Source organism: Bison bison, unplaced genomic scaffold, assembly GCF_000754665.1.
Source record: "Bison bison bison isolate TAMUID 2011002044 unplaced genomic scaffold, Bison_UMD1.0 scf7180017864144, whole genome shotgun sequence".
Taxonomy (NCBI): domain Eukaryota; kingdom Metazoa; phylum Chordata; class Mammalia; order Artiodactyla; family Bovidae; genus Bison; species Bison bison.
The window spans coordinates 5,732,425-5,747,669 of record NW_011494716.1 but is presented as its reverse complement, the minus strand read 5'-3'; the positions used below and the strand labels follow the sequence as shown (position 1 = coordinate 5,747,669).

The 15,245-nt window shown below is 53.7% G+C and overlaps 1 protein-coding gene across 2 annotated transcripts in view; it reads right to left on the bottom strand.

Moving 5' to 3' along the window:
* METTL22 (methyltransferase like 22) overlaps window positions 1–15,239 on the bottom strand; it is an 18,822-nt gene extending 3,583 nt beyond the window's left edge. The window contains exons 1-7 of one of the 2 annotated variants that reach the window (XM_010840451.1): window positions 15,186–15,239; window positions 10,990–11,155; window positions 9,079–9,423; window positions 5,743–5,783; window positions 5,508–5,652; window positions 1,478–1,549; window positions 33–86 (exon numbers count right to left, since the gene is read on the bottom strand). In XM_010840451.1, coding sequence (XP_010838753.1) covers window positions 33–86; window positions 1,478–1,549; window positions 5,508–5,652; window positions 5,743–5,783; window positions 9,079–9,423; window positions 10,990–11,143 — 811 coding nt within the window. In that variant the 5' untranslated portion in view covers window positions 11,144–11,155; window positions 15,186–15,239. The remainder of the gene's footprint in view (window positions 1–32; window positions 87–1,477; window positions 1,550–5,507; window positions 5,653–5,742; window positions 5,784–9,078; window positions 9,424–10,989; window positions 11,156–15,185) is intronic. The other variant, XM_010840452.1, reaches the window with a different exon arrangement.
* Window positions 15,240–15,245: the final 6 nt, after the last annotated feature.

The following is a 15,245-nucleotide window of genomic DNA, read 5'->3' as shown; positions in this document are numbered from 1 at the left end:
TGAACGGGGGCCTGAGCGAGGAGGCCATGCACCTGTGCAGAGGTCGTCTCTCAGCCAGTCCAGTTCCTTGACCTTAATCACACCGCCTGCAAAACAAACGTGAGTGGAATCCCCCAAACTCTGCGCAAAGTTAGGGAAGATGAACCTCACACTTCACGTCACGATACACCCGTCCCACTATTTTTTTTTTTTTTTGGTCATGCTGTGTGGCTTGCGGGATTTTGGTTTCCTGACCGAGGACTGAACTTGGGGCCCCAGCAGCAGAAGCGTGGAGCAGTAACCACTGGACCATCAGGGAAGTCCCCCATCCTGCGCTTTTCATGTTAAGCGTCAGGCCTGGTGCTGGCCCAGGGAGCAGTCTCACGAGGCACGTTCCTGTCCCAGGAGACCGGCAGGTAGCAGACGCTGATATGAAAAGGACGTGCCAGGTACAAGGGAGGAGAGGGGCTCTCGTGTGGACGGGGCGTCAGGGAGGGCTTCCAGAAGGAGGTGTTTTATGCATGCTCCTCCCTTCCAGGCCTGCTCTGCCCTGGGTGCTCAGCAAACATGACACAGAGGGTCCACCATAGATGGGGCCCTGCCCTCAGGGGTGGGAGCTCTAGTGGGATGGCAGATGCCTATCAACTAGTCACACGAACAGATGTCCAAACACAATGGCTCAGGGTGAAAAGGGGCGTCTGTGAGGGGACTGTGACCTTGTTGGAGGCCTGAGCCTGATTAGGAACTGACAGGAGGCAGAGGGAAGGGAAACAGACAGGAGGAAAGAGCCAAAGGCCCCGAGGGCACCAAGTCTCCAGCCAGGCCAGGATGTCTGGAGTGGAGGTAGGGTAGGGACTGCCAATGGGCAGCAACCAGACCCCACAGGATCCAGAAGAGCAAAGGAGCTGGGTCTCTGCTCCAAGAGCAATGGGCAATCTCTGAAGGGTCTGAAGCCTGTGGGACCGGCTGACCCTGTCCGAGTCTGGTAAATCCCCCCGGCTGTGTGAGGGAGGGGTGTGCCTCATCAGCAGCTTACTCTTTCGGGTGGTCAGGCCGATGGGGCTGGGGGCACCCAGGGCAGAGTCTGTGGCTCACTGGGCGCAGGGCTGGACGGTGTGCTGTCAGGAGAGGGGGCAGGAGCTGGCTGGCCCAGAGCAGGGGGTCTGGAGCCAGAGGAGCTCAGACTTTGCCCCTGGAAGATGCTCAGCGGGGAGGGAAGTGGTCAGACAAGGAGCTGGGGAGACCTGACGGGGGCCCCGTGGCCTGCGGGGAAGAGAGGGCGGAGGTGGGCCACAGCGGAGGCGTGGGCAGAGAGGAGGAAGGACAGAGCCATCGCACACCTGCAGGGACACAAGGCCAGGACGTCCGCTCCCTCCACTGTCTGGGGCGTCCACGGGTGCGGGCAGAACCCTGCCTCCCGGTGCCCCGGTTCTGGATGTCTGTCCCACCTGCCAGACAGGGGAGCTCCTCTCCGGGGCGGGGACCCACCAGGCCTCACCTCCAGAAGCGAGCAGGTGGCTGTTGAGGGCGATGTTTCGCTGGCACATGGCCAAGAGGTCTGCACCGACATCTGGGGAGACAGAGGGCAGCCATGAAGCGCCGGCCGCGACAGCCCTTCACCTCCGTGCTCTGGCCTGCAGAGAGCTCCTGTCCACGGCCCGGCAGCAGAGACATGCAAAACGAAAACCAACGTTCCTCCCATGTGTTTTATGCCAAAATGAAGTATGTTCACCTTAAGGCTCCTTCTCATGATCTCTTCCTTAGAGAAGATTGTCCTCGTGGGGCAGACTCTGCATTCCAGAAAGGAGGAATGAGAGCTCCCAGCATCTTCAGAGCTCATGAAACACGCACACCCGAGTCCACCCTTGACCTTTCTAATGACTCTGAGCTGGCGTCACAGTCCCGTCACAGACAAAGTGGCCGGGGCAGAGTCATGTGGTTGGGTGGAACCAGACCTGGGAGTTGAACCCAAGTATCTCTAGAGCACAGGCTCAGTAGCTGTGGTGCCTGGGGCTTAGCTGCTCTGCGGCACGTGGGATCCTCCCGGACCAGGGATTGAACCCGTGTCCCCTGCACTGGCAGGATCCTTAGTGGATCCTTAGACCATCAGGAAAGTCTGAACCCAAGCGTCTCTGACTCCAAATCGAGGCTTGCTCTTTGATGCCCCAGAAGACGGATGAGCCAGGAGGGCGTCTGGATGTGACTGGCGGGGACACAGCACAATCAGCGGGCTGATGGCCACACCGCAGGGCCCAACTCACTGTTGCCACCATCGCGTCTCCCCACCCGCCTGCTGCTCTGACCAGGCAAGGCTTCCTGCCACATGAGCAGAACTGAGTTGTAGCTCAGTGAGCCCTGGATGGGGGCCAGGGCAGTGCTTTGCCAAAATTAACTTTCAATCAGGAGACTGAGCATGTGGAGGGCACCCAAAGCCTTGTGACTCTTTTTCCTGGGCTTCCTGCAACCACAGAGCACCCCCCGCTGTCCCCGCCCCAGACCTGCCTGGGCCTGGACCACTGTCTCAACCCAGGGACCATGCAGAGCCCCGGGGTGGTGGGGGTGGGGTCACAGGATGCCCTGTCCCTGCTCCTGGGGCTCTGGGAGCAGAGAACACTGAGGCATGTGCCTGGCAGCACAGGACTGGGTCAGCAGTTTTTAAGCCTTTATGGCACTTTTGTCAGAACATCTGCTGTGGGATTCTAACGTGCCAAGCAGATTCGAGAGGGGCAGTGCTGGCTGAGTGGGGGAGGGAGACCCAGAGCCCTGGAGCTGCCTCTGCCCTCCACCCCTCAGTCGGCCCCAAGGCGACTCCCCGGGTGACCAGGGCCAGCCACCTGACCTCAGCCCCTCCCATTTGGAAAGAGGGGATGGTGACAGGCTCCCTGGTGTCGTGGTGAGCTTGCAGGTGCCGGCGCTCAAGAAAAGGCCTTACTAACTGCAATATGCTGCCTGCATGCACACCCTCTCAAGGGGAAGATAACTACTAAGAGATGAGATGCTGGTGTTAGGCTCCAGGCGTGAGTATAGCCCTCGGGCACTGCTTGGTGGCTTGACTCTGAAGTTCACTGGCCATTTACACCCAATTGTCAAGGAGCCACAGAGTGGCCTTGCTGCAGACTCCTGACCAGTAGCTGATGCAGGGTATCTGAGCAGGACAACTGCCACCCAGGCTTCCCCTTCCTCAGCCCAGACGCAAAAGACGGACGCCACGGGAACATAAACTAAGAATTTGATGAAACACAAAGCGTGTCAGCAGACACCACTTTCTGCCTAGCGGCTATTAAAGAGTTAAAAAATAATAACATTAATAATAATCGCCTGCTGAGATCCTACTTTCTTATAAACTGGTAGACTGTCCCTGAGAAAGCACGCTGGCCAAGTCCGGAGCGTAGCTGGTAGTACTGCCCTGGGTCAGTTTGTGGGTGTGATCCCTGATGTTATCATGGTGGGAGTTGGGCGGAGGATGCCTGGCACTTCCTGTCCTGTTCTAGCAACTTTTGTATGAATCTAGTATTAATTCAAAATAGAACTTTTAAAAAGCAATCATTAAGTACAGTAAGTACAGGCTTCCCTGGTGGCTCAGACGGTAAAGAATCTGCTTGCAATGCAGGAGACCCAGGTTTGATCCCTAGGTTGGGAAGATCCCCCGGAAGAGGGCACGGCAACCCACTCCAATATTCTTGTCTGGAGAATCCCATGGACAGAGAAGCCTGGTAGGCTATAGTCCATGGGGTGGCAGAGTCAGACACGACTGAGTGACTAACACACTTACATCAAAAGCTTAAGAAAGGTCCCACTCACTTCTAAGAATCTGGTTTAAGGATTATCAACCGAAGATGCAAAAAGGTATTGGTTGCAGTGCAAAAGAAAAGCAAAAAAACAAAAAAACCCCAAAAAACACCATACCAAATGAAAACAGCCAAACGTCTAGCAATAGGAGAGTGGTTTAAAAAAAAAAAGAGAGAAAAGAGATGAAATACTGTTTGATCATTAAAAGTTAATTTTTAAAAATTAATTTATTTATTTAAATTGGAGGCTAATTTCTTTACAATATTGTAGTGGTTTTGGCCATACATTGATATGAATCAGTCATTAAAAGTTATTTATAAGTAACTCAGGAGCTTCCCTAGTGGCTCAGAGGGTAAAACGTCTGCCTGCAATGCAGGTAGACTTGGGTTCAATCCCTAGGTCAGGAAGATCCTCTAGAGAAGGAAATGGCACCCCACTCTAGCACCTTTGCCCGGAAAATCCCATGGACGGAGGAGCCCTGTAGGCTACAGTCCATGGGGTCGCAGAGTCGGACACGACTGAGTGATTTCAATTTCCCTTTTTCCCTTTAATGACGACGGAAAATGTGCTTTCTATTTTCTGACATTTTTGACAGGATAAAGCACTGAATATATATAGTTTGATCTAAATTATTTGGGAACATGTACACACAAAGGAAAAGATTGTAAAAAATAATTGACACAGTTAAAAAATAGACTCCGAAGCTTCCCGCGTACAGTGACTTGATCTGCTTCATTCACCCCAGGTTTCCCATGTCTGGCATGCAGTGACCTGCACACTGTTGACACTATCTGGGGATTGTGACATTATGAGGAAATTTATTTGCTATTCTACAAATTTTCCATAGAGAGTAGGCAAGACTTCCATAATCAGGAAAAAAATACTCAACTGTCTTTAAGCATGTGGTGTTGCAGGAAGACTCTTGAGAGTCCCTTGGACTGCAAGGAGATCCAACCAGTCCATCCTAAAGGAGATCAGTTCTGAGTGTTCATTGGAAGGCTGATGTTGAAGCTGAAACTCCAATACTTTGGCCACCTGACGTGAAGAGCTGACTAATTTGAAAAAACCCTGATGCTGGGAAAGATTGAGGGCAGGAGAAGGGGACAACAGAGGATGAGACGGATGCATCACCGACTCAATGGACATGAGTTTGGGTAAGCTCTGGGAGTTGGTGATGGACAGGGAGGCCTGGCGCGCTGCGGTTCATGGGGTCGCAAAGAGTTGGACAGGACTGAGCGACTGAACTGAATTGAAGCCTTATACTAAGTCACTTCATTCATGTCCAACTCTGCAACTGCAGCCCACCAGGCTCCTCTGTCCATGGGGACTCTCTAGGAAAGAATACTGGAGTGGGTTGCCGGTCTCTCCTCCAGGGGCTCTTCCCGACCCAGGGACTGAACCTGTGTCTCTCATGTCTCCCGTGTTGGCAGGCGGGTTCTTTACCACTAGTGCCACCTGGGAAGCCCATCTTTAAGCCTTATTAGAGGCACATTCTTCCTGATTTCCTGAGGTGTTTACTCTCTTGAGGGGGTGTGAGCACAGGTACCAGCCAAGCTGCTGGTCCTGCACCGTGGGATTGCTGGGAAAACAGTGGAGGGTGGAGAAAACCAGCCCAGGAGGAGGGCAGAATCAAGAACTGCCAAGGTCGGATTCCCAGTCTCCCTCCCTCCCTTTTGTACCCAGTCAGCACACCCTTTGTGAGGAGAACGCTCCCCCAGCCTGGGATGGCGGGGCATTACCTGTACAATACACGGTCTGTGCCACAGTGGCTGCGATGATGCTGGCCAGCCCAGTGCCCGCCCCGAGCTCCAGCACCGTGCGACCCTGGAAGAGGTCTCGCTGGAACAGGATGTAGTCTGCCAGGAGCAGGGCACCCCGCCACACCTGGAGGGGAGAGGGGGGCAGGAACGGTGGGTGACTGGAGGCAATCAAGAGACCCTGCAGGGCCACGGGGAGTGGACGGGACCTACCCACCTGCTTGCCAACATCCTCCAGGGGGGTGGCCATGGTGTGCTCTGGAGGGGGCGGAAACCAAGAGAGAAAGGGCCACCGTGAAAACAGGGATGGACAGAACACAGATGGGGTGCGGGGGAGGTGGCCGACACGGTGGGACGGGGCTGAAGGCGGGTGTTCTAAACAGCAGCAGAAACACAGGCCACGCGGCCATCCGCTAGCCTCCAGGGCGGGATGAGCATTCCTCTCCTTCAGATCACTGAAGCCTGCACATACCAGTCACAAGAGGACTCGGCCCAACTTAACCACAAACACACATCCCACACTCCACTTGAAGTATATTCAAATGCAGAACACAATCTAGTGCTGGTTACCAGGGTCGGGATGGGGCACAGAACTATGAGATCAAGAAGAAAGAGTGAAGGCAAACATTTTTCCTGTTAGAGGAGAACCGGCTCTTGAGTCTTGAAGCGAGATGGTGACGGCCAGCAAATCAAATACCAGGACACGTGCACAGCAGGGCAGCTTGACTCACATCAAACCAGGAGCAGGAAGCAAGGGTGGGAGAAGAAACAGCGAGGCTGAAGGGGTGTGTGTGTGAGAAGGGGCCTTCCTGGGGGGCTCTCTTCTCCAGCTGCCTTGGACCTTCAGTCCAAAGTCCCCACCCCACCTCCTCCCCAGTCTCTGTGGCCCCTGTATGGTCCCTGGCCCACTGTCCCTGCCGTGACTCGGGTCCCCCCACAGAGGGGGCTCATCCCATCTTTCTTTGCCTCCTTCCAGTCTGCTTGGCCAAGCCAGGGGCACCCTCTCACGGGGATCTCGGTAGTCTGAGCCTGGTCTTTTCTCCCAGAGGTCCCGTGGACTTAAGTTTTGCCTCCTGCTGCATTTAAGGGGTGCTTGGCTTCCCTTGAGGGAGAACGTGGACTGAGCTCACAGACCTGAGGGTGACCCAGGCTTGGTCACGGATCTGGCTGGTGGCACGAATCACCGACCTTCTCAGCACCAGAGCCATGGTTTGCTCCTTCACAAGATGCAGAAATAATATCACCTCATTTGTGGGCTCAAAGGCCTCCCTAACCAGGGTCAAGGGTGGGGAGCTCCTGCTTCACGGGAAAGCCAGTTTATACTTAACAATGCCAGTGGCCTCGTAAGAGCATAAAAGCCCAGCCCGAGGAACTTTCATGTGTGCTCAGTCCCTCAGCTGTGTCCAAATCTTTGTGACCCCATGGACTGTTGCCTGCCAGGCTCCTCTGTCCATGGGATTTTCCAGGCAAGAATACTGGAGTAGGGTGCCATTTCCTCCTCCAGGGGATCTTCCTGACCCAGGGATCAAACTCGAGTCTCCTGCATTGGCAGGCAGATTCTTTCCACTGAGCCACCCAGGAAGCCCCATGAGAAACCCCAGGGCTAGCAAAGGGGGTGAGGCAAATAGTCTCAGTGTCTGAGGGGTTCCCGGCCAGCAGGACAGTCTCCAGACTTGTGGGAACCCAGACTCTCCTCCTCAGCCTCCCTCCTCCGCGCTCGGATTGGTCCCCAGGAATGAAAGCTGATGGCAGTGCATGTTTATTGAGCACCTACTATGCGCCAGGCACTGTGCTAAGAGCTCTATGTGGGCCAGCTCCCTCTGTTCCTTACAGCCAGGGGAGATTATACCCATTTCACAGAAGAGGAAACAGCTCTGAGGTTAAAGTACTTGTCTGAGTCATAGGACAATGGAAAAGGCAAGTGACTCGAGATCCGACAGCCCAAGTTCCAGCCCTGCCTCTTCTGCATTCTCTTTGGGTTCCAGTTCTTTATCTATAAAATGGGGGGAATGCTCATAATTTACTAGGAACCTTGTGTCTGTGAATTCCTAGCTGGTCCACGAGTAATGTTAGATTTTTGACAACAGAACTTTCCAATGTTCTGATCACACGACGTGGGTAGGGAACATAGGCGGTGGTGTTGGACACAACCGGTGTGAGTCAAGGCTCTGTCACTGATTAGCTGTGTGACCTGGGCAAGTTCCTCAACCTGAGCCTCAGTTCCCTCCTGTGTGAAATGCGAATACTCATCCCTGGGAAGGCCACAGGGACTAGAGATATTCCACAGAAGACAGAGAAGGGTCCCCACCGGGGGATCCAGACCCAGCCGGCCAGGGACCTGCAGGCACTCGCTCACTGTCTGCTGGGCCGCTGACCGGGCTGCCATCAATCAGAGTGGCTGTTCTATTAGGGTTTTTGAGAAAGTCCAGTAGATCCCAGGCCCCCGACCTGGGCCAGTATCGAGGGAGGCCTTTACCTGGGACCTCAGGCACCATCTGGACTCTGGATCTCAATGAACAGATTCAAATCAGAGCTCCTCCCCGTAGAAGAGGAGGGCTGGGGTGGCCGGAGCCCTGCCTGTGGAGACGGTCCACATGGGTTCAGAACCTTCCTTACTGGCCCCAAACTGCACGGCCTTGAGCCTGTCACTTCCTCATCTGACCCACGCCCTGGAGGGGCTGTGAAGCCCACGAAGAGGTGATGAAGGTGGACATCAAGACACAACAGGTGCCTCAAACTACTGGCTTACTTCCTGTCCCGGCCGCTTTCCACTCCTGGCATTTCCAGAAATCAAAATCCCCGCTCCGCCAATGCCCTCTGCCCAGACCCCGGGCAGGTGTGGATGCTCTGGCCCTGCCTGAGGGCCCGCTGAGACCCCCTTCCGCCCCGCCTATGCTGCCGCTGTATCTGCACTGGCCCCCAGCTTCTAGTTCCCACCCCTGGGGCTATCTGATCAGCCCACCTGCTCCTCCAGGTGGACTACGGACCTACTTCCCTCTTCATCTTCCTCTGCTCCGATCTGGCTCTGCAATCTGCCAGGGCTCCCTGCTGCCTGGCCCCGCTGGCCCAGTCGTTCACTGACAACCCCGACCCATAGCCAGGCAGCCGAGTGGGCACAGAATGCTGATGCAGGTGGCAGAGGCGGCAGCAGGCTTCTGGAACAACTGACTGCCGAGCTGGGACTCGGACTCCGACAACCGGGAACGTGTCAGCCAGGGAAGCAGGGGAGGGGCAGGCCCTCCAGGATGGCGGTTCGCTTGAACAGAGGCGCGCAGGTGAGGAAGTGCAGGGAAGGTGACAGGGTGGGCGGTGGTGGGAGCTGAGGCTGGGGAGGTGGGCAGAGCTAAGCTGAGCACACGGACTGTGTCCAGAGGGCAATGGGGGCCCCTGAGGAGCCTGGAGTAAGAGGGGGATCAGACCAGGTTTTGGCATGCTCCCCAGCGGGCTTCAGTGTCTGCGCTCGGGTCCCACTGACCCGGCCCACACTCAGAGGGCCGTGTGCCTGCCCCACTGTGGCGCTGCCCTGGCGGCAAGTGAGCGGCCCTTTATTTACCTATTTTGATGACATTGTAGGGGCTGCTCTCTAGGGCTTCATCTCCCAGGACATCGTCTTCCTCCTGCGTTAGAATCGTGGGATGTACCTTGTCTCTCGGAGGCCCCGGTGGCTCCGAGGCGGAGGCAGCCCAGGGTCTTCTCACGACGTCCAAGTCCCCATCCTCGTCCAGCTGAGCTGCCAGCCCCTCTGGGGTGGTGGTGCTGGCCCCCGCCTGGAAGGAGGCCCCCACGCGGCTGCAGATGGTGCCGGCAGGAGGGGTCCCCTCTGTGTGATCGCCACCCTCGGCCCCTGAGTCAGTCTGAGAGTCTCGGTCCCATAGAAGCTTGAACTGGGACAGGAAGACTGAAAGTGAAACACACAAGTAGAATATTTCTTCACTGTCTCTTTTTGTATTTCCTTTCCTCAATTTCCACCTGGAAAGAGTTTTAAAGGCTGGGCTGGGGGAGAGGGGAGGAGACAAATAAGGTCCTACTGCACAGCAGAGGGAACTATGTTCACGCCAGGTGGAGACATCATGATGGCAGCAGAAAAGGCCCGTGTGACTCGGCTGTGAAGCTGTGGCCTTCAGAGCAGCCGCATTCTGATCTACGCTGCAGGCACTCAGTTCACATGCTGTCATTGACTCCGCACAGCAGCGGACACAACAGTGGTGCTCCACTTTACAGACTGCTGTGAACACAACAGTGGAGCTCTGTTTACAGACATGGAAACTGAGGCTCAGAGGCTACGTGAGCTGACCAAGGTCACACAGCTGTGGGTATGGCTGAAGCAGGATCCAAATCCAGTCTCCCCGACCCCTGGGCCACTGCCCTCCTTGCCGTACTGTCTGGCCTTGAGGTCTGCAGGCTGGGACATGGATGCCGGGGCCCTCACGACCTGGGGCCCAGAGAGTCACCAGAACAGGTTTCGGTAAGAGTATTGTGCCAGGCTGGAGGGAGGGGGTGCCAGGACTTGAGTGGGCAGTCCTGGGCCAGTCCTCCCCGCCCCTGCTGTCTGACCCCCGGGGCAAGTAGCTCATCTGTCCTGAGTCAGTTTCCTGAATCCTGGAATCCAAACAGGGACACGAGGGAAAGGGAGAGTGACTGATTGTGACAGAGCAATAAGCAAACACAGGGAGACAGGAGCTGGGGACGGTGGCCAGGGAGGTCCTGGGAAGGGAGCATGTTCTGGGTAGAGTGAAGAGCAGGCGCAAAGGTGCTCAGAGAGGAAGGTGTGTGCCTGGTGTGAGGGACAGAAAGGACCTGGAAGTGGCTGCTGGGCACTGATGGTGGGAGAGGGAGGTGTGGGCACTCGAGCAGGGTTCGGGCCAGGCCTCAAAGGTCAAGGTGAGGACTCTGGCTTCATTCTGAGAGCACGGGAAGCCACCGGAGGGTCTGAATCTGGGCGGTGGTGTGATCTGCATTTCTCAAAAGATCCCCTGGGGCACTTCCTCGGTGATCCAGAGGCTAAGATTCTGCACTCTGAGTGCAGAGGGTCCCGGTTCCATCCCTGGTCAGGGAACTAGATCCCACATATGGCACAGAATAGCAAAGAATCTGTGTGCTGCAACTTAGACCTGGCGCAGCCAAATAATTAAATATTAAAAAGAAAGAAAGAAAAGATCCCTTGGGCTAGAGGAGTAGGGGAGGGTGTGTGGGAAGAAAACCAGGGAGCCCTGGTAGGTGAAGCCAGCCTGGTAGAGGGCCACCTCTCCCCGACTGGTCCGTGGGCTCTTGAGGGCAGAGTTCAGCCCATTCCTTCCACTTTCCCAGCATTGCATCAGGCGTGGCACAAGGCAGGTGCTCAGGAAAGCTGAGGGGCTTGCTCTGTGAGATAGGGGCTCCGAAGAAGTGGTGCGAGGGCGAGTCAGACAAGCCAGTCCTCCCCGTCCTTTCTGTGAGGACGCAGAAAACACAGTGGGCTCCTTACCCGGCTGCCCCATGCCGTTCAGCCGCACCATGAGGCGCCTCTGGTTCGGGGTGTACAGGTGGACGTCTGACAGCACAGTGTCACTTCTGAAGGTGATCTCGTCCATGGCCAGCGCGGGCGCCAGTGACCATGGCCCGGGCTCCACAGTGACCATGGACGGCAGCACCTGAAGGGCGAGAGCAAGTCCTCAGACAGCAGCTCCCGGCGGGGAGCAGGGTGAACGACCCACCCAGGGGGCAGAGCGCTCCCGGTCACCCTGGAAGAAAGGCTTCTCTTTTTAGTCCTCTCATAATCCTGCAGGTCAAAGTCTCAGAGCCCTGGCAAGATAATAAACAGAACTGTTACTCTGTCTTGCACTCTGTTGACTTTCATAGTAACCTTTTATTTATGGCAAAGGATCCAAATTTCCATTTATACTGAAAACAGTTTTCCTACCCTTTTTATTTTTTCCAACCTTTTCGTTATGAAGAATTTCAAATACTAGCAAGTTGAGGGCACAGTGTAATAAACAGCCATATACCCACTGTTTAGATTCAATGATCATTCACACTGTCATATGTGATCAATCAATCTAGGTTTTTTTTTCTCCCCTGAACTGAGCACCTTCCAGACATCATGATATTTTAACTCTAAATAATTCTTCAGCATGTCTGTCTTGTAAAAATGTGCTCCTATCTAACCAAAAGACCATTAGCAGACCTAAGATAACTAAGGATTCCTTTATATCATTTAAAACCCAGTTCACAGTCCATTTTCTCCATGAGACAATTGTCTTTGGTAGCTAGTTTTTCCTAAAGCAGTATTTAATCACAATTTACACATCACATTTAGTAGTTTTTTTCCTATAATCTTTTTTCTTCCTAGAAATTGACTCCAGCTGCCCACATATCATTTGTTTTAAAATCGTCTTTTTAAACTTTGAAAAAAGTTAGTGGATTTAAAGCAAAACCAACTAAAGGAATCATTGTACAGGTGATATATAGGTTTTGAAAAATTATGAAGGTGACCCAGCAATAACTAAAATTTGGAAATTCATGCTGGAGGCAAAGTGGTTAAAAACAGGAAGGCCTGGACTATGGAAGACAGTTTGGAGATTCCTTAAAAAACTAGAAATAAAACCACCAGATGACCCAGCAATCCCACCCCTGGGCACACACACAGAGGAAACCAAAACTGAAAAGGACACCCGCACCCAATGTTCACTGCAGCACCATTTACAGTAGCCAGGACACGGAAGCACCCTGGGTGGCCAGCGACAGACGAATGGATAAAGAAGCTGTGGTACATATAGCCAATGGAGTACTACTCAGCCATAAAAATAAACACGTGAGTCAGTTCTAATGAGGTGGATGAACCTAGAGCCTATTATACAGAGTGAAGTAAGTCAGAAAAAAAATATTGTATACTAACGTATATATATGGAATCTAGAAAGATGGTACTGATGAAATTATTTTCAGGGCAGCAATGAAGACACAGACATAGAGAACAGACTTCTGGACATGGTGGGGCGGGCGGCGCGTAGGGGAGGAAGGAAAGGGTGACATCACCATATGTAAAACAGAGAGCCGATGGGAATTTGCTGTATGACTCAGGGAACTCAAACCGGGGCTCGGTATCAACCTAGATGGGTGGGATGGGGAGGGAGGTGGAGGGAGAGTCAAGAGGGAGGGGACATAAGTATACCTGTGGCTTATTCATGCTGATGTTTGACAGAAACCAACATACACACACAAAAATAAACTTTTCTAAAATGTGGGAAAAACAAAACAAAACAGGAAGGCTTGGGACTTCCCTGGCAGTCCAGAGGTTAAGACTCTGCACTTCTAATGCAGGGGGTGAGTTTGATCCCTGGTCAGGGAACTAAGATCCCACATGCCATTAGGCATGGCCAAAAAAATAAAAGAAAAACAGGAAGGCTCTTCCTCCATCCAAATGTTCCACCTCATCAAAAACCATCAAACAGCAGCAGCATGTGGACAGAGCCTAGGGCTGTGATGCTAGGTGGAGTGGGTACTAAATCTGGTCTCCAACCTCCTCACTGACCCTGAGAAAATTACTTCACCTCTCTGGACTGGTTTCTTCAGCTATAGTCTCAGCTCGCAGGGCTGGGGGGCAGCAGGATGTGGAGGCTGTGTGTCAAGCACTGAGCAGAGTCCTTGGTGCACAGCAATTGTTAATAAACCCCACAATTTTCTTGTCATGGGGTTGGTTTCAGGTGTTTTTGACACAAACCTGCCACAATCCCTCACCCCCACCCCCCCGGACCCTCCTATCTGGGTAGATGTGTGCACTAGCGGTGTGCAACACGAATGTCACGAAACCTCTTGAGCCTCCATTCCTTCAATCGGAAAATGGGATCGTCATAAGCCACAGTCTATAATCTGAGTCCACATAACTGGAGTTCCTACATTTATGCACTTGCCACGGGGAAGCAGAAGTACCAACACAAATGTTTTCTATAAAAGAGTCACTCCACGCTGGCTTTTCTATCTGATGCGACAAACCAGCACAAAGTAAGTGGGTTATGAGCTGAAGCTGTGAATCTGATAAATGGATGGAAGATTTCATGGTGTCAATGAAAGTGATGGAGGAGAAATGCTGGGGGTGGGTGGGTGGGTGGGGAGGGTTGTTGCCTCACAGGCAAAAGTCCTCAAACAATGAGGACTGGAAAAATTAGGATGGATCCACGAAGAAGATCCAGTCTAAACACAGTGTAGACCAACCATGACCAATCGTTTTAAAGGCAGATTTGGCTCCCTGAGGACTGAAAGATTTAACACTGCAGTTATACACCAATACTTTTAAAAACAGACAAAAAAATAAGCTTGTATTCTTAACCTGCAGTTGAAATTTCTCCCGTCCAAGTACTAACCAGGCTCGATCCTGCTTAGCTTCTGAGATCAGATGAGATCGGGCGCGTTCAAGTGGTATGATCTAGACTGCTTGAAATTTCTATTTTGAAATCCAACCTGCCCCAGCCTTCCAGGAAACACACTCTACAATGGAGTACTAGGTAAAGGGGATTCCCTTTAAGCGGCTTTTCCTAGAACCAGATCTCTGGGAATTACAGGGGCACCTTAGACCCGTCTCAGGGTCTACGTGAGCATTAAATGAGACAACGATCACTTTCAGGGTTCAATACATAGTAAGTGCTCAACTTCCCCGGTGCATCAGCTGGTTAAAGAACTCGCCTGCCAGTGCAGGGGAGAGAGGAGAGGAGGGTTTGATCCCTGGGTCGGGAAGATCCCCTGGAGAAGGGAATGGCTACCCACTCCAGTATTCTTGCCTGGAGAAATCTATGGACAGAGGGACCTGGTGGGGCTATGGTCCATGGGGTTGCAGAGTCAGACAGGACTGAGTAACTCACACTTTCACTTTCATCGTTATAGCATTGATAAGAGTAATTATTAAAGGATGTGCTGGAAGATGGGAAAAGGCAATAATCAGTTTCTCTACTTAGGAACAGCTGACTCACGGTCGGTCTGGGAATTCTGAGGCTGGATAGGCTTCAGTCCCCTCTCCTGACTGGGGAGGAGGAAAGGACACCTAAATGCAGATGGGCCCTCCGCCCCCTCCTTCGTACTGTAGATTCATCTCACAGGAGTTGCTGACACGTGTCCTTGGTTCTGCTAGGCTATGGGGGCCAGACGCCGACGCTGTCATCCTAACCCTGCCAGGGCTGCCCGTTAAAAGCAGTTTGCCGGGATCTGGGGGGTTGAACCACCTGCTTGCCATCCAGGCTCTCTCTCTGCCAGGTGTCACAGGGTCATTAATGACAGGGAACTGGGCGCGATTCCGGAGCCGAGGCCCAGGGCTGGGGGCCTGAGACTTGGCCCCGGCCACGGCGGGGGTCAGAGTCGGGGGCTCCAGGGTCCTCGGTCCTTGGGGCTCTTCGTTCCCTCTGCCATGCCGCCTCCGAGGACTCCAGCCGACGGGCTACGCATGCCCTCTCAATCAGGAGTCACAGCTCCAGCATCGTCGTCCCTTCCTAATCCGAAACCCAGGGGGCTGCCTGGACCCCAAACGGAAACCTACAGGCAGGCATGGACTCCTCCCCTCTACCTCCTCGCTTAGGGAAACTGAGGCTGACTGGGGACCCAGGCTTCAAATCCGTGGGGGAGCCCGCGCTTCAAGGTCAGGTGCCAAGAGATCCCATGCATCCTTCCCCGTGCCGCCGCTCTTCCAAAGGGCTTACCAGCCGCCGGCCGCAGCCCGAAGTCACACCCGAGCCTCTCACCACGGCGCTCAGGCGGCC